Source organism: Frieseomelitta varia, unplaced genomic scaffold, assembly GCF_011392965.1.
Source record: "Frieseomelitta varia isolate USP_RPSP 00005682 unplaced genomic scaffold, Fvar_1.2 scaffold_497, whole genome shotgun sequence".
NCBI lineage: Eukaryota > Metazoa > Arthropoda > Insecta > Hymenoptera > Apidae > Frieseomelitta > Frieseomelitta varia.
The window spans coordinates 33,171-56,356 of record NW_025110253.1 but is presented as its reverse complement, the minus strand read 5'-3'; the positions used below and the strand labels follow the sequence as shown (position 1 = coordinate 56,356).

Sequence of the window (23,186 nt, the reverse complement as noted above, 5' to 3'; positions counted from 1 at the left end):
AAAAAAAAAAAAAGAAAAAAGAAAAAAAGACGGAAAGAGAAGAAACAATTTCTCGCCACTCCTGGTAAACATACAACGCACTTCCTCCGCGCTGCGGGATTATTCCCGCGTCCCTTCTGTTTTTACACCGGCGACAAACAAAGCGAAACACACGGCGGAACAAGGAAAAAATAAACAGGGCGTTAATTGAACGTTGAAAACGAACTGGATCTAACAGGGGCAAAGTTCACGGGAGTGCAAGTGGCGCGCGCGGCGCGAGCGGCGCGAGCGGCGGGGCTAATCGAAGAGGAAAATAACAACCGGCGAAACTTTATTAAACCGTAATCGCGGCAGACGCGTTTACATTCCGGTACATTCTGCGCGCGGGTCATGAGAGGCCGAGGGGGGAAAAGTTGGATAATCTAACTCCCTCCATCCCGCGTTAAAAGCCAACCCACCCGGTCTGACACCGCTGTTACACCCTCGGCTTGGACGAGTAATATATTTCCAAAATGACGAATGGAATAGTATATATATATGTACCATATTTATACTGTATCTAAACTACGTTATACTACACGTATACTATATTACAGTCTACAGTATACTTTACTATACTATACGTATGTTACAGTATACTATACTTTACTATGCTATACGTATGCTACATTATATTATATTATATTATTTTACTATAGTTTACTATATAGTAAAGTATACTTTACTATACTACACTGTACGTTTACTACAGTATACTATACTATACGTATACTACAGTATACTGTACTTTACTATACTATACTGTACGTTTATTACAATATACTGTACTTTACTACAGTATACTGTACTATACTAGACGTTTACTACAATACTTACTTTACTGTACTTCACTGTTTTATACTGTACGTTTACTACAGTACTTACTTTACTGTACTTTACTATATTACATTGTACGTTTACTACAGTATACTGTACTTCACTGTACTATACTGTACGTTTACTACAGCATACTGTATTTTACTATACTATACGTTTACTACAATACTTACTTTACTGTACTTTACTATATTATACTGTACGTTTACTACAGTATACTGTACTATACTATACTATACTATACTATACTATACTATACTGTACGTTTACTACAGTGTACTGTACTTTACTATACTATACGTGTACTACAGTATACTATACTTTACTATATTATTCGTTTACTGAACGTATTTTATAATGTAAAACAACACAAATATCGTGTAATGTAATATTTTATTTATAATTAATTACGACATAATATATAGTACGTTGTATATCTGATAATATAATACGATGTAACTGTAATTACGATATGTACATATATATATCGCTGTTTTAGTGAGTTTAGGCGCTGTTTGATTGTATTTTGCTCGAACATGAATACGATTCTTTCTTTTTTTTAAATTACTTTCAAGAATTTTGTTAGGCTATTTCGCAGTGAAATTTGTAGAATTGTGGAATTGTAATTTTAAGAATTGTAGAATTGTAATTTTCATATCGAGATTTTGACGGAAAGTGTATCGTTCATTTTTAATACTAAACTATTCGAGAACCCTGTATGATTTCATCAAGACCTTGCAAAAGAATAATCTTATGAACAACAAGAAGTTTTTCAATATTTCCCAACTTGTCATCGCTTTTCAATTTCTTTCATTTTCTTTCATTTCTCATTTATCAAGTATTCAATAATTCCACGTTAAACGTTCATTTTATGATAATTCATGATACTGAATGTTTAACAAAAATGAGCAACAACAATTATTAAATACAAGTTTCTTGAACACACTCCAATACTTGCACGTCATCGTTCCCAACAGGGCAGTCGGATTATATTTCTCGCTGTATTCGATCGATCGAATTAAGTCGAATAAGAAGTCACGTCACGTCACGTCACGTCAAATAATAATAACTCTCGCGCTCGATGGGTCCACGTCTCTCGTATTGTCAGATCTAAAACAGCGGACAATAAATTGCAATGATTCATTCTTTTATTCCATATAAAATGTGCTCCGAGCCTTGGGATGATCCAAATGTTTCCCTCCCTTTCTTCTCCCTGCGTTAAAAGCCAACCACCACCGCCCTTGCATAGCTGGGTGTACTCTCCTGGCTTTTTACTCTACCCATCGCCCATCATCGAGTCTATCCACGAGGCGGAAGGCGCGCTTTCGAGAGGGAAGAGACGCAGCGCTCGCAGGAAACGACAAAAATGTCTCCCTTTGACTTCGCTGTACTGAACGGCGGCGCAACCTCCGTGCCGATCTTCCCTCCGCCGAGTAAAGTGCAATTCCCCTTGTTAAACGTGCCGAAGTGTCGACTGCTGCGACTCGCAGACACAAACCCTCTCCAACGAGAGTAGGAGATAGCCCTCTTTTTTAGTAGCGTGAAAAACGAACGTTCCAGGCCTGTCTCGATTTAAAATGCCCCCGTTCGAAAGTCATTTCGAATTGCAGGCCATCGAAGTTCCACCGAGCACGCAAATTTATTTCGTCCATCTACCGATCGCACAGGAATACATACAAACTGAATTGAACAACTAACAAGTACGATTTCTTGCTAGAAAATTGCAACAGTTTCGAGTTATTTGGTCGCTGTGCATGATAGCAAGATCTCTTAGGAATAGAGACCCGGCGTTCGGGTGAAAGAAAGGACTGAAGGAAAGGTACGGGGATACGAAACATCGTCATGGTGCCTGCTTGTCTAGCGGCCATAATACCATCGAGAAACTTTTTCTATTACCCCCTTGGAAAACTTCTCTTCTCGAAGCTATCGGAGTATCGACGCGGACTAGCCGCCAGGGATGAGGCTCTTCCCTCCTTCGCGTTCCTCCGCTAAGCAAAATCCCTGATGAAAAGATGGCCAGGTATATTCGTTCCTCCTGATCGGTTTCCTACATTCTTATTTACGCGATACGGAGACGAATTTTTCTTCGTTTCATAACGAAGAAGAGAGAGAAATTTTTAGGCAGTTTCAATTTGGGAGAATCGAGTCACCAGACGTTTATATTCGGACGAAGTCGAGTGTCGACGCTGCTAGAATTTTATAAAAAGGCATCGTGAATAATAGATACGGACTCGTTTTTAAGCACGGAGCTTCTAATTTCGAAATAATACGTTCGTTCTCTTCTTGTCAGAGATGTCTCTACGTCACTCTGAAGGAGATTGAAAATAGCCTTTCTCTCGGAAATTTTGCAAATTCAAACGTTCTCACGGACACAAAACACACATACACACCATGCACTATTAATAAGACACACTACTAATAAGAGTTCAAAATATCGGTAATTCTCCATCCGATAGTAATGTAATTACCGGACCGCGAATTTTCATGCAGATTCATACTTTTATGAAAATAGCTCAGAGAACGGAGCGTCGATAAAAGTTCATTCGGTCTTTTCTCATGTGCGTCGCGTGTCACGAAATTTTCCACAAACGCGGGAAAAATCCACATTATTGTAGCGCGCGTTTGGTCGAAGTCCTTATTAAACTCTAAGGTTTAAAACGCTTCATCTTCATCGTCGAAACGACAAAAATTGCTTCGGCTTCAGGCTGACAACGCTCCGGTTCTGTTTTCGAATGCCGAGCTCCGAATGAAGGGGTTGAATGGCGGCGGGGCTGCTGGCAGGAAATCGGCCCCGTTAATTAATCACGCTGGCGCATAATAAGCAGCGGCTCGGCAACGATAACACCGGTAATTCTAAATTCGCAACACGCCAATGGCGCTTGCATACGCTCGATAAACACACGCTGGCCAATTCACCAGCCCTCTCCGTGACGTATTAAATTATTGCTAAGGAAACAGAGGGTGCGGCCCGTGGTGACCGGCAAACTTTCTGTTTGCACTGGCCGCGTACGCGTGACGGAACGTGCTCGCGGTCCATCGTGCCCTGTCCTGGGTAACCAGCGGCTAATTATGGGATAATCCTGGAAATCGATTTTGCATTTTTCCGTCTTGTTTGAGTATTCTTCAGTATTGCAAAAACTGTCGATTTCGAGGAAAGTTTGGACGATTTCTTTGAAAATTTTTACGCATTATCGTACAGTTTCTCGTCGTTTGTGAAATATTGTAGACTAGATTCATCATTGTTTTAGAGATTGTATTTGCGATTTATTTTTTTCATTTTATTGAACAATTTTTTACTTTGAACTGTTAAAGTTAGATAATGAAATATATCGTGAATTTGGATTTCCTGAATTTTTTTCTAACCTTAATATTCAACGTTCGAGAAAATGGTAAAAAATGAAAAAGAAAATCGCACAGTAGATTTTGAGGGGTTGTCATATTGTCATAAAGGAGACGTCAATTTCCAAAACGTAGATTGTAAATCTAATTGTTTAATATTCTCACGGAGTTTACAAGTTTTCAGAAAATAGTATCTCCACTTTCGTACATTAGATGTGTGGCTAACTGGCGGCCCAGCTGGTCCTTACCCCCACTTTCCTGATTGTCCGCACTCCCTCCTCCACTACAACATGCAGTGGAGGGGGGAGCGCTAGCGGTAAGAAAAGTAAGGAGTCCGCGGGCCGTCAGTTAGCCAGCTCTGCGCCACATGATGCAAAATCATCCTCGAAAGAAGAACCAACTCGCTCGACATCGCTTTAAAACGAGTCAGAATGGATCTTTATTCAATCTTTCTTACATCAATTTAAATTGTACTCTTGCACATTATACTTACTGTAACAGGTTTTGTTTTTCAATCCTAGAAATTCTTCATGCACCTCGACCATGAGTAAAAATTCGTGTCGCGCTGCAATTCTCTACCAACTATCGTCTAATAATTTACGCGTCGACTTGTAATTCAACTGGGTGGCTTCACGCTTTAAAATGAATCAGAACGGATCTTTATTCAATCTTTCTTACATCAATTTAAATTGTACTCTTGCACATTATACTTACTGTAACCGGTTTTGTTTTTCAATCCTAGAAATTCTTCATGCACCTCGACCATGAGTAAAAATTCGTGTCGCGCTGCAGTTCTCTACCAACTATCGTCTAATAATTTACGCGTCGACTTGTAATTCAACTGGGTGGCTTCACGCTTTAAAATGAGTCAGAATGGATCTTTATTCATTCTTTCTTACATCAATTTAAATTGTACTCTTGCACATTATACTTACTGTAACAGGTTTTGTTTTTCAATCCTAGAAATTCTTCATGCACCTCGACCATGAGTAAAAATTCGTGTCGCGCTGCAATTCTCTACCAACTATCGTCTAATAATTTACGCGTCGACTTGTAATTCAACTGGGTGACAACAGAAACGCAGTGAGCATCGACTATCGAGACCTCTACAGCTCTGGTAGCTCAACCGTAATTGCGTAGGTGTTCTACCTACGTGCGTTTACCCCCGGGTAAACTGCAAGGTGTAAGTGCAGGTTAGACACGAGCAGAGCGGATAGGGGCGCGTGTTGCAGGGGAAGTAACCGAGTCGGAAGTCCGTCGTAGCCGCAAGTTAAATAGCTTTCCGTTACCGCGCTCGCGTTACTCGCCGACATACTGAAACGGCCCTCTCCTTTTCTCTTCTCTTCTCTTCTCTTCTCTTCTCGGTACCACCCCTCTGGTATTCGCTGCACGAATGAATAATGCGGTCGACGGCCACACATCCGACCCTTAACCGTCACTCTCCTCGTTCCTATACTTTCTCTCTTTGCCTGTCCAGTTGACCAGCGAAAATTTCCTCCGACGTTGTGCCCGCCAGCTAGCTTCCACTGCGGCCGGAAGGGATGAAGAGAGCGGACGGTTCTCTTTTCTTGCGATGGGCAGACATTGTTCGAGCGATCGAGACGAATGTTAAGTATATACAACTGGATGAATTGATCTTCGTCTCGATCCTCGCATCGCAGGTTACCTGTAGCACGGTTTTTCCTCGAATTCGGGATTTCTGATGCGAGGAACGGAATTATTTTCTCGGGATACGAGATCGTGAAGGATTATTGATTTTCTTGCTAGATTCAGCTGAGGTACAGCAAAATTCTGGAATAATAATAAAATCATGTATAACTTAAGCGTGTATCTCTCCATGCGGCTCTACGCCGCAATTTCCACGCGCATGACGTAATAAACTATCCTAATGTCAACACTCTCGTGAACATGAATTCTGAAACGTGTTCATTACGGTGCCGTTTAAGAGGGATCTTCCAAACAGCTGTACCCGGAAGGATAACGAGATCGTGGGGATGGATCGTACCCCCCCCAACACGAAATAGACGCACGGAAGATAACAGTATCGCGGTCGTAAAACATTTATGGATCGAGGCTGGCCACGGTCGTAACAGTTTCATATCTTTTTCACCGCATCCTCTCTCTCTCTCTCTCTCTCTCTCTCTCTCTCTCTCTCTTCTCTATAAAAGGGGAAAATAGCGCGCGATTCTACTTTGGCGGAAACGTTTCCAGCGTGTTTCACACCCTTTGCGCCCATCTGTGAAATTCTACGAAGGCAAGAGAGAAAAGGGAATTCATCCGGATATTTTTTTGAAAATCGAATCGATGGCTTCTGGGAACCGTGATTTCTCGCTCGTCACTGGCATTTTCGATTTCCATTAGATAAAACGGGGGAGAGACGGGGGGCGGTATAGGTAACGCAGCGCGCGTGTACACTGCCTGGCAAAAGTATAAATTATGATTGTTTAGTTTAATTGAGTTTATTTTGGAAGAATCTCTTTTACATGGGAGAACAGGCGTTCAAGTGAAAGACGAGGACACTGCCGAAGTACAGATAAATAAAATATGATTATAAGATTATAGTTACGATCGAGGATTCCATAAACAATCCACGTGTTTTTAAGCGGCAATTTGCAAACACACTGCGTTACCCTTCTCTTTATTCTCACAAATTTTCGTTCAAATTTATTGCACACAATGTTCTTTTCTGCGAAGATTTAAAAAAAAATCGATGGAAGAAGATTTGTTCGTGAAAAATTTCGCGTCTGTTTTCTCGATAGTTGGGAGAATTAAAAAAAAAAAAAAAAAGAAATGTCCAACATGCTTTTGAGCGACAGTGTACGAGGCGCGTTGGGTACAGTGTGTACGTGACCCAATTGAAAAGTCGATACCTTAGAATTCAACGGAAGGAAAAGGCCCGCCACCCCCTTTTTCCCATCTCTCGTTCGTCTTCTTTCGCCACGATGTCGTCGCGGTGGTCCCTCTGCTGTCGTCGAACACGTTCCGGTTACGATGAAAGCCAGCCTGATCAGGATCCTATTTCCCATCTTCGCTGTGTGCATTGCATATTTGCATGTTCGAGCGAAGAAAGACGAGAGAAAAAGATTCTACGCCCTCCCGACGAGAATTTCATATCTTTCGGTAACTGTTGCGGCGACGACGTTACTTGAAAATTAGTCGAAAGTAACTAAATGGAAAAATTATTATTCACAAAGAGATGGCGATCTTGAAATTTTTGCGTTTCTGTTTTGGAAAAAATTTCGTCACTGTTCGAGTGTATTGTTCGTATTTTCTCAATACATTGTTGCAAATCAGACTTCATTTCTTCCGATGTGGACTTAGAATCTCGTAGATTTTCCTTCTTCTGTATTCTTCCATATTTTCGTCGAAATTTCGCGAGAGTGTGATCGAGTTTCTCGAGTTTTCGAAAAAGTTTCGTGCCTGCGTCTGTAGAATTTTCGCTCTTGTAAAACTGCGGGGTTCTCATTTTTCTCATGCAGAGTTTCGAATCTCACCGAATTCTCTGGATACAAACTTCTGCATAGAAAATATCGCGAAATTCTCGCCTTTTCCTCGCCAGCGTCCCAATTTCTTTGTAACCTTGTCGTTTGAAAATTGCCGGATATTCTAAAAAAAAAAAAAAAAAAAGGAGAATACTTTTTTCTCTTCTTTTATCAATTTTTATCGCGAATTTTCGTCGGCCGGCGAATTCGTCGACGTCGAAACATTGTAACTTTTTTTTTTTTTCCCCTCCCCGTTGTAGCTGGCAACAGTAATTCCAGACTTTTGACGAGAATTGAAAATCAATTATCATCGATAAACTGCACTCTCTTTTTTTCCTTTTTTTTTTTTCCCCTCCACTGGCGACAATAATTTTCGAGCTTTTGTAGTGTTCTCGACTGAAAAATCGATCAGTATCGAAAAATTGCACGCTTGCTTCCATCCATTTCCACTTCAATCATCCTCCTTCGCTTCAATCTTCGCGCCATCCCGCGCGCGGTCATTGTCGCGCGAAAATTGATTAACATCGGGATGCAAACGGCAGTGTCTACTTTCCCGCTGTCGTCGTTGTAAATAAGAAGGCGTAAACGTCTCGCAAAGATAGCGCAATAAAAATACACTTTGCAGCCGGCGCGAGTAACTGAAACGCGATAACGTGTTTTACGACAGATATATTCCTCCCAACTATCCAGCCGTCGTCTCGCTGTATATATTTTCGTTCGACCTCTATAAAGACACGTGACTCGGACGTTACGTTCCCCTTCTCGAAAAATCTGTAGAACACGAACGAGATTCCGGTCGTCGTTCCCTCTAAAACAATAAACGAAGCGCATAATGTTCCACACTCTGTATTAAAATCAATGTAAGAACTTATTCCATATTGTATCGTTCGAAATTTATATCGATATCCTGCGATCGGGATTATGTGCAAATATAGCAGATTAAAACTGTTTACATTAAAATCAACCGGAATGCGCATTAATTGTAATACGAATTTTAATACACATTAAAATCGACATTGAAGTTATTCTAAATTGGTGTGAATTATACATTGGAAACTCGCGTGAAATCGGCATCCCCTTAACCCTTAGCTTCGATTCTTGGTTCGCGGACCGTAACGAGTGACCGAGCCAATATACAATATCGCTTTCGTTTCCTTTTTGAAACTCGCCGGCACGATCGAGAAGTAACAAATTTATTATTTGTTTCACTTGAATGTACTCTGTACAACAGTGTGAAAAGTATAACAATTTTGGGAGAAAGAATTCTCACTGCAGCGCAGGAGGTTAATGGATCCGGGGGATTCAAAGACAAAGGAAGACGACGGATGAAAATAAATCGGAGAGCAAATTGGCAGAAGCTTGCGTTTACTTTTTAGGTTTCTGGGTCGGATGTGCCAGGAGTCGTAAAGCTTCATCGATTATGCCATCGATTCGATGGCCTAGAGTAGGATTTCAAGAGAGAGCGAGGGTAATCTCGCGACGTCAACAGAAGGTGGAGGAGGAGAGGGGCGTCCGAGCCGTTTAGAGCCCCGCTGCTTGACCCGCAAACCTTGACCGAGTCTTCAGCAGCTGTCTGCCACACCGTGTCGAGACCGTCTTCGCTCGCTGACTTTCCAACGTCCGCGGAATGCCCGCAAGTTTCACTCGAGCGTGGGCGAACATCGTCGTTCGCCGGTTATCGGACGTTTCCTCTCCATTGGCCCGACGTTTTAGCCATTCTCTGCCGCGATCGTTAATGCCCTCAGACGACGACTCGTCGATTTTCGAAACACCATGAAAATTCGCGCACGAAGCGCCGTGGATTCTTATCTGGGGAATGATTGGAGAAGACTGACGACTTTCTTTCTTATGGAGATTCTGACGAAATTGTGGTCGTCGAGAGCTAAAGAGCTTCCTTCGAGATTGTGTCAAAAGATTCTCCTTCCTTGGCAACGATTTCCTCGAAAAATAATTATTAATTAGTATAATTATAAGTTTTGCAGGATTTAGGTGAAACAGCGAATTCTACCGGTGACAATGATAATTTGCATAAATAATTTAAACTTCTTGGTAAGAAGAGATGTAACTTGATCTCTTTTTTTTTTTATCAGAATATATGAAGGAACTAACTTTATTAATTTCGAATTAAATTTTCATTTTAGTAGAAAGTGATTTGTGTGATCACCCTTCACTTTTTGATAGCCGTGAGTGACGATTTTACGCAGTACGGTGTACTTCTTTTGAGATATTTTTTTCCTCGAAGGATCGCAGAGTCCTTATTTTCCTTCGGATAAAATCCTTTGCAACGGAATACTTGCTCCTTGTTAAAGCTTCGTTGAAGTATCGTGGAATTCTCTCTTTCCCCCTGGAACTTCCGCGAAATCCCGCCAACTTCTCGCATTTTCGCCAAGTTACGACAAAATCCCGCCGAATTCGCCGGCTCGGTGTACAGAATTACAATACCAGCGTTGCCGCTTGTCTTCCCCGCCAAAAATATGATAAAGTTATCACAAATTTTCTGCGCGATGTTTCCACGACCGCGCGAGTCTTGTGGAAAATAGAAATCTTCTCCATACGAGATTGCCCTTTCTCTTAAACTCACGAATTATTTTTATAACTTCACGTCTTTAATGAATTCATTGTTCAATTGACGACACGTCTCGTCGTAACTTGGAATTGTCGCTCTCGTTCGGAATTGCGGAGCGAAATTTTTCATTCCACGTTTCAACGAGGATTGTTTCATTCATTTATTTCGAAAGGAGTAGCAACGATAAAAATAAAATGGAACAGCGAGCATAACAAACGGCGAAGATGCGAAAGAAACTACGCGAACGAGAGCGAAAATTCGAGGCTGTAAAATTTCGATGGAGTTCTCGAGTTTCGCTGAATTATCGTGAAATTTTCGCTTCGCCTTCGAGTGGAAAAAGTTGCCGAAACACAACGCGAAGTTGTCGTTTTACGAAAATTTTAACAAAAGGCCAGGAAAAAGCTTGCACTCTCTCCCCTGCCAAACATTCGATTTACTTGAATCACTATCGCGGGGCGTTCGATTTTTCAACGTTCTGGATCTCGTCCAGATGCACACTCTGGAAATTTTCTCTCTCTTTTTTTTTTCCGTTTTCTTTTTATCAATTTCCCGAAGATCGTTCGCGCGAGTGATTGAAAACGAAAGAAAGAACCACGTTATCAGCGATAAGGATCGGATCGGTTTGCAGCGATCCTTCCGGTAAATTTCCAGGCGCCACGGGACGAGAGCAATTACGGCGGCGACGGTGCGGCGGCCGGATACCAGGCGCAAACGCAATTTATCCCTCTGGTCGGCGGAACACGCTCTCTCCCTCTCTCTCTCTCTCTCTCTCTCTCTCTCTCTCTCTCTCTCATGTATCTTCCTCTTGTGTTTCTCTCTTTCTCTTTTGTATCTCTTGTTTCTTACTCCTTCCTCTTGTGTCTCTCCCTCTCTTTCTTTCTCTCGTGTATCTCCTCTCTTTTTCCTGTCTCTTTCTCTTTCGTAGCTCTCGTATCTTTATTTCTCTCTTTCTTCCTCTTGTGTCTTTTCTCTCTCTTTCGTGTATCTTTCTCTCATGTTTCTCTCTTTCAGTCATCACACACACACACACACATACACACACACCCCTCCGGCTGGCCGGGGCACTCGCATTATACGCGGCCCCCGCGTCGTAAATTTCATTCCCGGTCCAGGCCGATGCATGATCGCCGGCGCGATGCGTTCGCGTTTCGCGATGACGCATCGCGCGATAATGCGTCGCCGCAATTTGCCGCGTATTTTCGGATAAAGTAATTCACACCGGGGCACATCAGCGAGGCATTACGCGCTGCCCCGATACGCGATTATTCATAATCCGCGCGCCCGGTGTTATTCGATTATGCCATTCGCGAATGGTGAATGTTCGGGAAGAGCGAATTAATCCTCTATACTCTCGTCGTACTTACAAAATCATAAACACTATGTCGAGTTTCTTTCCCTCCGCGTGTCACGTGACATCTCCCATCATTGTCGCATACGTATATTTGGTTTAATTTTGTCAGTCGAGGGGAAGATATTCTTTTATAACCTCTTCTCATATATATATATATATATATATATATATATATATATATATAATAAATTTAATGTATATATATTAAATTTTCATTATCCATAATTTATGTTAGGATTGTGATCTCAGTAATTAATTATTATTATTATATATTATTATATCACTTTAATTTTCTAATTTTGTCAGTCATCAGATGGGAAGGTACTGTTTTATAACCTCTTCTCATATATATATAAAAAATTTAATGTATATATATATATATATATATATATTAAATTTTCATTATCCATAATTTAGGATAGGATTGTGGTCTCAGTAATTAATTATTATTATTATATATTATTATATCACTTGGTCGTAGTTTATTTAATTTTGTTTATTCTATTAATTTTATTTTAAAAATCAGTCAATATAAAAGTGTTTTTAAATTTTCTTGCAAAAGATGGCTCATGGGGGCTCGTGCAACATTTGGAGGAGAGTAAAATAGGCATGGAGGGGAGTTCTCCCCCCTCCCAAAGTGAGACACGAGCGTCTTTGACTTGTATTATATATATATATCCAAACAGAAAGAAAAGTTCCCTCTTCTCTAAAATAATCAACAAGTTCAATAAATAATCATCACCAGCAAAAACGAAGTGAAGGAAATTCCAACGATTAAAAAAAAAGAAAAAAAAAAAAACGATGCAAAAGAATCGCCATAAAAGGTAGAGATATTAAAAGAGCAAATAGAGGTTGAACTTCGTTTATCAGAATCCGTGGCCAAGGATTTTGATCGATACGACCTGAACGAACTATTTCGCCGCCCCTGATCTACGCTCGGGATAGTGGTGATAGTGGCTTTCGTAAAAAAAACGCGCGAGAACCGTCTGCGATCAGAAGGCAAGTGTGCATGCACCACGCTAAGCATTCCTTTGTTCCCGACGCGTGATTGACGCGGAATGGTTCATGGTTTCCAGTCACTCTCGCGCCAAGATTACCCTCGAACACAGACGCGAGCGGTGATATACATGATTGGGCCAGCTGCTTCGAACAGACGAGCATGTTCTACTTCACTGCGAGACGCTGCTCCCTCTGCCCTGTTCCCTGCTGAAAGGTATTAATAAATATTAAAATAGAGACCTGCCGAAAACGTTCATTTCATCGATGATTTGTTACAAAATCAGGATTTGGAATTTTTTGGCGAATTGAGATGAAATGAAATTGAAACTGTGGTTTGCTACGATAAACCTTGGATGTTTCTCTCACTATTAATCAATGATGTTAAATTCATACAAATTACACGAACCTAGTAGTTTCCACCGTTTGAAAAAATAGATAACATAATAACGACAGACAAAAGTAATAATAAAATGAGAAATACAACGTATACGTTTATCAGATATAATTTTGTTAATGCATTCGTTTGTTTGTTAATATATTTGTTTATTTGTATGAATCGACGGCGAGCAATTGATTTCTTGCCAAAAGGAAATGTAAATGGGAGAATGCGTGGCAAAGTGATACAGTGTGTCACTATATTAATCCAGGATCGAATGAATCAGTAAACGGTCGTAGATTATTTATCATCTCGTTGCGTAAATTCACCGCCAAATTACTTTGTTTGGTTTTTTACTGTGCCAATTCGACTAACGAATAATACCGGAACGGCTGGTTTCCATTTAAAACGCAATATCTCTCTCTGTTTATACGTGTGTTGGTGTTTGTTGGTAAGTGTTGGTGTATGTTTGTGTGTGTCGATGTTTGTTGGTGTTTTTTGGTGAGTATTGGTGTATGTTTGTGCGTGTTGATGTTTGTTGGTGAGTGTTGGTGTATGTTGTGTGTGTTGGTGTTTGTTGGTGAGTGTTGGTGTATGTTTGTGTGTGTTTTGCTGTTTGTTGGTGAGTGTTGGTGTTTGTTGGTAAGTATTGGTGTTTGTTGGTAAGTGTTGGTGTATGTTTGTATGTGTTGATGTTTGTTGGTGTTTGTTGATGCGTTTTGATGTGAATGTCGCGGATTATATTTTCAGTAACATCTGTTAAAATATTATACTCTGTCGACGGTGTATTTCCCAGTCTTCCTCTTGGTTCATCTTCTAATGAGAAATTGCCAGTCTTGAATTTCGCGAGGGGAGAAACCTCCGGAACTGTTTCAACATTTACGTAACCTTCTCCAAACATTGAATTTATATTTCCCGTAGTTTTTTCTCTCTTTCTCTCTCTCTCTCTCTCTCTCTCTCTCTCTCTCTCTCTCTCGAGCTACCCTTTCCCTTCCTTCCGATTAAACTAATATCCCAGGAATTAACAATAATAGTTCGATTTTCTCATGAAATAATGACTGAAAATTCATCTGTTATTCCTGTCGTTTCTTCAACGTAGAAGTTTCAAGATCAGTATATGCGTTATTCTTTGATTAAAATAAAATATTCTGTATCAAACGCGCGTGCAATTTTTGACACGCTGTGTGCAGCGTATGTCTATCAGAAACTGTGCAACTTCATCAACCTTGAGCGAACACGTACGAACGAGGGGAGAAAAAAAAAAAAAAGCACGAGATCGAGCGCAGTTTCATCGAAGACCCTGGCGGTAATATTTCTCGATTACGGTTCTCGCATCGAGGCCAGCCGGCTCGCAAGAGCGAAACGAGAGAGCGGTCGACTTAAAAACTAGTCCGAAAAAGGAGGAAAAAAAAAAATGGAGAAGGAAAGTCGGAATACAAGTGTAATTTTCCCCCAGCTAGCTTCGCCTGGGCGACGCGAAATTTAATACAACGAGAAAGCAAAAGAGACAGAGAATGTCTTTTCTTTTCTTCTTTTTTTTTTTTTTTTGCAAGAAAATTCCTCTCCCTGTGCAGAACTCGCGGAGTGACAGAGAGGGGGCGAGGAGGATTGGGAGGGTTTCTTGAAATTAATATTTCCAGAAACGAGCGCAAATAATTATCGCGTATCCCTGTCCCGCGAGCTACAGAGAATTGGATTCATCCCCCCCCCCCCCCCCCCCTTCCCGCTCGGTTTTTCCTTTGGCCAGCCGCCAAACGACCCGCGGGAAATATTTTTCTCCCTCCCCATCCGTAATTCTCGCCGGTAATTCGGAAAAAATGCATCTGCGATCCTTTAATTAAAAACACGGCTGACCGTCGCATCGGCCAGCTTGTTACGGCGTGTATCGTGCGAACGAGCCCCGAATTTAATTAAAAGAGAACGTATATGTATGTGTGTGTGTGTGTGTGTGTGTGTCTGCTGGCAGCGTGTGCCGGAGTGCTGATTGTTTGAACAGTCTTTGAATAATCCGACGATCAGTGAATGATCTTCTGTTGAACGTGGATGATTGATTTACGAACCTCCGTGGCTCCGCGGAGGATTGAATCGGAGATGGATAATTGGTTTCGCGAAGTCTGAGAGAAGTTTCGTTCAAATTTAACGAGGATCGAAGTTGAGTTTGAGTCCTGGCCTGCGACTCGAACTCGAATCAAAGTAGTAGCGACTTCTTGTTGAAGTTAGGTTAGGTTTAGGTTAGTGCGAGAACCTGAAAATATCTAGATTCCCGAAGGAATCGGGTTTCCCGAAAATTTCGAGATACCGTTTCTCGAACTATTCTACAATGCTGTATAGCAGCCTAGAAAATATGTAAATACACAGTTCAATGTCTTCTGCCAGTGAAGTTATTGGAAACACGGATTCTAAGAATCATGCGACCTGATGTAAACGAACGTGTGACTGCGTGCTTAGTACTTGGACATTATGTACGCTGTTGAGCAGTTTAGCTGAGAAATTCGGGAAGCTCGGACGTATATTTCAAGATCTGTGTAAATTTAATAAAGATTGAAAATCTTTAAAGAAAATGTCGAGTGATAGTGAGAGTAAAGTTGTGGTAGCAGGAAGTAGGTGCAGAAGATATCATCGTGTAAAAGAGGAAGGTAAAGAGAAGCTCTGTTTGGGAACATTTTCAGGAAAAAGATGATACAAAGGCAGAATGCATACATTGTCACCATGAATTTGAAACTAAGTATGCAAATAAACTACTGGTTTATTACGCCATTTGAAGCGTTTGCATACAAACAAAAGTACATGTACTAGAAAAGAAACTGAATCGATATAAAATTTGTCGCATGTTGAAAACGATACGCGAAAGATTGTTAAACCGAATGATATAACACAATGTAGCGACCTCTACTTCGAAGAATTTAGATCAACGACATCTATGTTCAGTCGAGATGTGTATTTAATATAAAGAAACAATAGAATATTTAAAAATAGCTATTAATTTTATTATCACCATGGAAATGTTTACTGACACTTATATATATATTGTAGTCATAGTAGAAATTCTTCATTCGTTATTTAATTTTCATTCGTAGAAATTATTCGTCATTTAACTTCCGTTATGTAATCTTTATTAAATTATTAGTAATTATATATTTTGTGATATTGATAATATTTTTATATAAACAACTAAAATTAATTACGGAGTTCTTATTTATTTGTAGTATTGTGATATAAATATAAATTATCATAATCACTACAAAATTGGTGACCCCGATGTGATCAAAAAGAAGACCCAACCACCACAAAATTAGTGACGTTTAAAAAAAATACATTTAAAAAAAGAAAATTATGGCTACAACTGTAAAATTGTTGACCGATATGTGAAAAAGAAAATTATCATTACAAAATTGATGAAATAGAAGATATAACTACAAAATTGGTGACATGGAAGTTTTAAAAAGAAAATATTAATGTATCTACAAAATTGATTACTTTGACATTAAAAAATATGGCTATAAATTGCTCGAAATTGCTAGGAATTGCTCGAATGATGCTTCCAGATCTGCGACCTTTCGATATAGTTGAAGGCGTGGGCTTTAACGAATAATTTATTCTGTTACCAATCCTTTCCTGAATCTCAACTCTTTCGAGAATCTCGAAATTTTCGGCTGCCCGTCCCGATCCAGAAGAAATTTCGTGTCCCCGACCAGACCCAGATATTTCGGATTCTGGCACGCCTCTAGTGAACACAAAAAAATCCATGGAAAATCCACGTTTCATCATCGGAATCCCTCGAAACGACACATCTCGCAGAGGAAGAAAAAAAGAAATCTCCAATCCCCTAAAAATGAGCCATCCGAGCTGTGCCAAAGTTCAGAATCCCGGCAGACGGATAAACGGAAAGATGGATAGCCAGGGGAAATGAAATGGGGGGAAGGAGGTTTGCTCGTGGACAGTAGATACTCGTTCTTCCCGGGTCTAATTTCGTTAAAGGCGCGTGAAGGCGAGGCGTAAGATCGATCGGGAAGAGAGGATGAACGAAAAGAAAGAGCCTGCCGGGGAATAATCCCGCCGTTAAAAGACCGTCCCGGATGGATCGGAGGTGGGATGGGAGCCGAGCTTTTCGCTGTTTAATTAACGTCCCCGGGATTAACTCTGTTACAGGGAAGCGCTCGGATGATCAACGGATAATCGAGCCTCGAGGACTCTCCCTCCCCCTCTCTCGTTCGTCCCTGTCTCGCTGTCGAATTGGCTGGCTGGGAAAATTCAATTTCATTCACGGTTGCGTAGCCGAAAATATCAAGTCTCGCGGCGGGGATTGTTCAAAGCCGGCCAGCCACGTAGTTCCATCCGCTAGAGATTCCTGGCAAAAGATTTAGGGTCTTTCGCGACGCGCTCGCGCCGCTAGGGATTATTTCTGGCGCCACCGTCGCTCAAGGCCAAACCTCCCACCACTCGGTCAAAGATGGAGTCACATGCGGTCTCGCTTAGAATAAACACTGATTTTTAGGGAATTTTACTCGATAATCAAGTTAGATGTTGATACCTAATTTTAGGTATACACCATGGAACTTAGACCATACTTTATGCTTGTTGTAAATGTATGTATTATCACTTTTTAGTGATCCTACATTCTATTATTCACGTAACTCGAATTGATTATCAATCAGTCATCTATTATTACATTTAATCGAGAATAAAGTCTAATCGAGCTGCCAGGAGAAGTAAATCCACTTTCGTTTGGCGCTAACAAAGTAGTTAGTCATTGGCGGACTTGATTTCTAATTTGATTAGTCAGTTTCGTTGCCTGATTGTGTGTTAAAATGCAGAAGTCTGAATATCCAATGTCTAAGACAGAAATTATTATCGAAAGCGAGAGAGATTTTCACGTGAAGTCGAATTCTATTTCCGTCGCAGTATTTTCAACAATATTCTGTCCATTCACCGGCTTCTGTTCCGGATTTTTAATTTATCGCTCGTAAATTTTGCACACTCTTCTGTCCGCCACTCTAATCAACAAAAATTCACCACGCAAAAAAGGTGAAACGCATTTTCCGGGTGCCTTCAAAGACCATAAATCGTCCCGCGAATCCACGTGCACCACTATCCATCTCGACACTCTCGTCCCGCTTCTTTTTTGCTGCCCTAATTGTTTTTATTCGGCTCGCCCCTTCCTCCTTCTCTCGAATCCCCACATAGTCTTACCGAGCATGCGATCCCTCCTTTCCCTTTCGTCAACCCATTTACCGTTCCAGGATCATCCCTCTTTCCCGAAGGATGCTCGCCGTCCTTGTCTCCCCTTCAGACTAATGGCGATCGAATCGCTTTCGACTGTTTCCAGATCGGCTGGAAGAGAATCGCGTTGCTTAAAATTCCGGTGAAATTACATGAATTACAATGAATTACAGTAAAGTTTTTACTCCTCGTAGAAAATACAATTACAATTAACAATTGAACTTTCATTTGGAACATTAAAAAGTAAATTGTAAAACGTGTTTTTCACTTCACTGAACCTTCAAAATAGAAGGCTCTTTCAAAAGAATCTCCTGCCAAACGTTTCATAGTCTTCTGATTATCTCTTTTCACATTCTGCTTTCGGCAACTTTGACTTCGGTGACTTTTCAATCCCAGTACTGCTGCAAATTTATCACCAGAGACAAATAAAACCAGAAAACAAGAGGAAATCGGACGATAAAATAACAAAGAACTTTTATACCGTTTTGGAAATTAAATAACTGCTGAACTTTTATACCGTTTTGGAAATTGACAATTATTCTACTAGCATAAAATAGAGGGAGGGGCCTGTAACAGTTATCCACATTTTGGAAGATCGCTTGGCCACTTGGCTAAAATGTTTTAGAACCGGCTCGATAACCTCTTGGCCAATTTATTCCAGTGGGTGCATCCTGCAGCTTCTTCTTCTTCTCTCGATCGGCCGGCGGTTTTTTTTTCTTCGCGGCAATCAGTCCGCAATTTGCCTCCCTCTCGGCGTTTATCCGTTCGACACCTGGCGAAGCCCTCGAGTGCTCCGGTAAGTCAACTTCCAGCCAGTGGCCAGTTGGCCAATATTTCCCGGAAGCTGGGCTTCGATTTCTCGCTGGCTTTTTATACATTTAACGCTCGATCATCGAGTCGTTCTTCAACCTCTTGCCACGCACGTCGAGAATTTTTTGTTCCAAAATTGCAACATTTTCACAGTAAAGTATATTTAAATGTAACCCATTAAGTATATTTTCTCAGCTTTAAGTATATTGAAATGTAACCCAGGCAAAACAAACGACAAGTTTATTGCTTCATAATAATTTCCATCCGGTGATATCGTACCGACGAGTCCAATAGTAAAAGAAAGCGACGAATTATCGTATACACGGTTTGGCCACTCGTTACGGTCCGCGCATCAGTTGCCAGCGCAAGTGGTTAACCGATGTTTTCCAGCTCAGTTATCGCAGTTATGCCTGCTCTTGGATTAGGTGTAACAGATGGATCAGGATCTATCTACCTAAATCGTTCAAGCGATCGGTTTTATCAGTTGGTTTCACCTGTTTCAAATGCAGAAATTTCAGTTGACCAATAAAAATTGGTATTTGACTTGACTTCGCTTCACGCAAGGTCGAAGTTCGCCTAAAATATGGCGACCAGGGAGGGTGGAGCACACTCGCGTGAAGCCTATCACCTGGTCGCGTTTTCCTTATCGACCAAGTTATCCCGTCGAGGCAATTACGGCGATAAAGCCGTCGTTCAGTGGAATGCGCCCGCTACAAGACAATGCGAGCAAACTCGCGAACGGAAATGACCGTCGATTCTCATACACTCCACAGAATCCCAAAAATTACTTCCACCAGGGTCCGACGAACCCTCTCGATCAGGGAGCATCAACGTGTTTAAAAGTGGAAGAAACGATAAATATTTCAGATGAGGAGAAGCCTTGAAGGGGGAATGAATATTCCTCCAAGCAAACAAGGCAACTCGTTTGGCAATCTCGGCGACATTACTCATGATTAGGGGACATGACTTACGACTCGCTAGCTTTTCCACGATATAACAGGCCATTGTTATGTGCGCGCGGCTGTGTTTAGCGGCCAGGTTTCAACCGGGGAGGTGAATTATTAGACGAGCGCTCGAGTAGCCCGTTCCGTTTATGAATCACCGTCGTTCAGCGTCGTTAATAACCGCGGCTCGCACTTTCTTATCGCTGCCGGCTATATTCAGTGGCTCGTTCCTCCGTCGATGTCACTCGACGTGGCGTCGTGTGCTGGGAAGTCGTTCTGTCTGATGGCGCCACCTCGTGATTAATTATTAATTGAAACCCAGCGATGGGAAACTAGTGTCTGTAACAGCAGCACCAGAGAAACTGCACGTGTGTGGCGAGTTTTTTTTTGGCATTTTCGTCACGGTCGCTTGCCCCGACATTCGACTTGTCGAACGATATTACACGATGCTTAGAACGTACATACGTGTAACCGATTTCTTCTTGTCTTTTGTTGCAGCCGTCGTGGATGCGCAGCCGGGAATACTGGGACGACAGCTTCGAGGCTCGTTACGCGGAGCTGAGAAAGGATCCGACCAGGCCGCCGTTGAAGGTAATTATATCTTCGTTAACGTTATCACCTGTCAAGCATTTGCGTTGCCCGTCGCCGTGGTCCCTGATTCTGTAACAGGCTGAAGAGACATTAGCTGTTTGAAGAGTCTCAGCCTTCCAGGAAATGTGAATCATTATTAAATAGAGGAATGATCTCGTTTGAGATACCAAGCATGATTACCTCAAGATGGAAAAGATTGCGACCGTCTGATAGTTGAACTATGCTTTAGTCTAAAGGTAGAAAATATGTCAGTTTTTAAATGTCTAAATAAATTGAAGATACGAAGAAATAGTTATCCCGGGATAAAAGAATTTTTGATGCTACATCACTTTAATCCTTTAAATCGTAACAAGTGTGATTTATTTATTTGGTCATCGTAATCAAAATTCATCTCATTCGAAATTATTGTTTGCTCAGTTATCAGCGAATTTAAAAGAGTAACGAAATGCTCAGTTCTTTCGCTTTAGCCTTTACTGAGTTTGACTGTGTTTGACTGTGTTTGACTCAACTGAGAAATCTGACGTGCTTTCACAACAGTACTATTCATCGCACAGTGTCTGGAAGCGGTGTCAAATACTAAAACCACCCAAGTGGTCCCATCTCTTCAATCCCTTCCCTCCCTAATATCCGACATGACTGAGAAGTTTGACACGATTCAGAGTGTTTCAAACGACCTCACAAAGTTTCCAGCCGTCAAGCCAGAGAAAAAGTCCTCCGCCCAGCGTGTCCTCTGTGCGCTCGTCGTCGAGTGTGTGTAATTCCCGCATGTCGCGGTTTCCGAGCAAACCTTTGTGCAACAGTTCCCTTGACCGGCTCGTTCCCTTGGCCCTTGACGAAAGCAGATGGAAGGGGAATGCTCGCTAATGGGAATGTTTCATCAAAGCTCGCGCGAGAGAGGAAGCTAGACGCCCTCTCGTCCGGGAATTTTCAATATTTAACCGTGGCGGTGCATCGTTTATTTATTCGACTAGGCAAAGAGAAAAGAACCCCCGCTGGATTTTTCACTGGGCCGGGGCCGGCCGGTCGGCTCGAGTGCCCGATAACGAATCCCCCAAGCTCCGTCGATAAGTTGCGCCTTTCGCCAATGTTCTCTGAAAACTGTGAATCGCCGGGTTTGATGAATGCCCCGGTGGGGGCCAGTGCTCGAACCAGATTAGGACGAACGAAGTAAATTCGCGAGAGCGGCACTGGTTCTAAAACGAGTAGAACCAGGGTTTTTACTCGGGGCTGGTAAAATTTGGGCTGGCCGGTTGAAGTACTCTCTGAATCCTAAAATGTAGATCTTCGGACAAGAAATAGTTCTCCACGTTTGAAGGTCCGAACTTGGCTAGAAGTTTCAAGCTGTTAGTCGAAATATTCGTCAGACGTGGTACAGTGTTTAGAATCTTTTCAAACATAGTTCTGGTAAATCGTTATACACTTGAAACCTTGAATGCAAGATCTTCTCGTATACTTGAATTTATTTGAATCTCTGTATAGTTAGGCTTGGTACAATGCTTGGAGTGTTTTCAAACATTTTTCCACATTGAAGTGTGAAGTTTCAAATTTTGATAGGTAAAGTTGCCTGTCAAAATCTTCGAACGATCTTTGGATCTTTGGAATCTTTCCAAACACTTCTTCCCAAACGAATATCTAGGATATTATTCGAGCGTATCCACGAAAGAATCACGATTTCAGCGCAAAAATTCGAAGATCGCAGCAGAATTACGGGAAACCAGCCAATCTTTATCATCTGAATCCAGTCCAGTAGAACCAAGGTTCTCACTCCGAGCTCCAAAATTTCATCAGCGTTTGATTAAACCATTACCCATCTAAATCCACGAAATGTAGATCCGATCAAATCGTTTTCAAACACGCCCGCTCCTCCCGGTAGCATCACGTTCCGATATTAAGATCCTTAATTAAAGCGGGATTATGAGAAAATCAAATTGAGCCAAGTCTGAAACGATCGAAAATTTAGCGAACGAAACCCCCGGAAGTCCGACGACACTTCGTTTCACAGTATTCGAAATTCCCTGCCCCAGTTCGTCCAATTTCAACCGGCATCGTCGATTAAAGTCAACCCATTTTTGCTGTCGCTGCACCAGAGCTGTGTATCCAATCACCCAGAGGCGAGAGACAGATTAGACACGGTTTAGAGGGGTTTAAACGCAGCGGAGAAGAATGAACACGATGCGACGATAATCCGATCCTGTGTAATGAAGCGGTAGGGAAAGCGGCGCGTTTACAACGTTGGCGGGGAGCCGAGGGTGGTCCTTCGTACGTGCTTCGACGAGGCCTCAAGGCGGATCCCGCGCCGCGAGAGAGAAACTTCGTTAACGAATCTCCGAAATGCCTCGGATGCGTCGGCTTAATTAGCCCGCGAACGTGAATGTTGGGCCACGGCTGCCAGACGCGGCCGGAAGTGAAAAGGCGAGAGGCTTCCCGTTCGATCGACTCGATGCAACGAATCGGCCGGGCTGGCCTGCTCGTTAGGGTGAAAAATATCATACCCGCCGCGCTATGATGAATTTCAATGTTTGCTGAAAAAGAGCAAAAATCCGGCCAATTTTTTCCCCACCCACGCCCCGTTGTCGACGCGAGATCGATCGTTTCCCACGGAAAATTCCAATTAGGTGCTTTTGCGCCACCTGGCAATTTAGGCTCGGCCTCA

General features: G+C 41.8%; 1 protein-coding gene across 2 annotated transcripts in view; it reads left to right on the top strand.

Annotated features, from left to right (window-relative positions):
* LOC122533133 (alpha-mannosidase 2) overlaps nucleotides 1–23,186 on the top strand; it is a 93,586-nt gene that overhangs the window by 43,335 nt on the left and 27,065 nt on the right. For both annotated transcript variants that reach the window (XM_043662537.1, XM_043662536.1), the window contains one exon: nucleotides 20,441–20,533. In XM_043662537.1, the coding sequence (XP_043518472.1) occupies nucleotides 20,441–20,533 (93 nt within the window). The remainder of the gene's footprint in view (nucleotides 1–20,440; nucleotides 20,534–23,186) is intronic.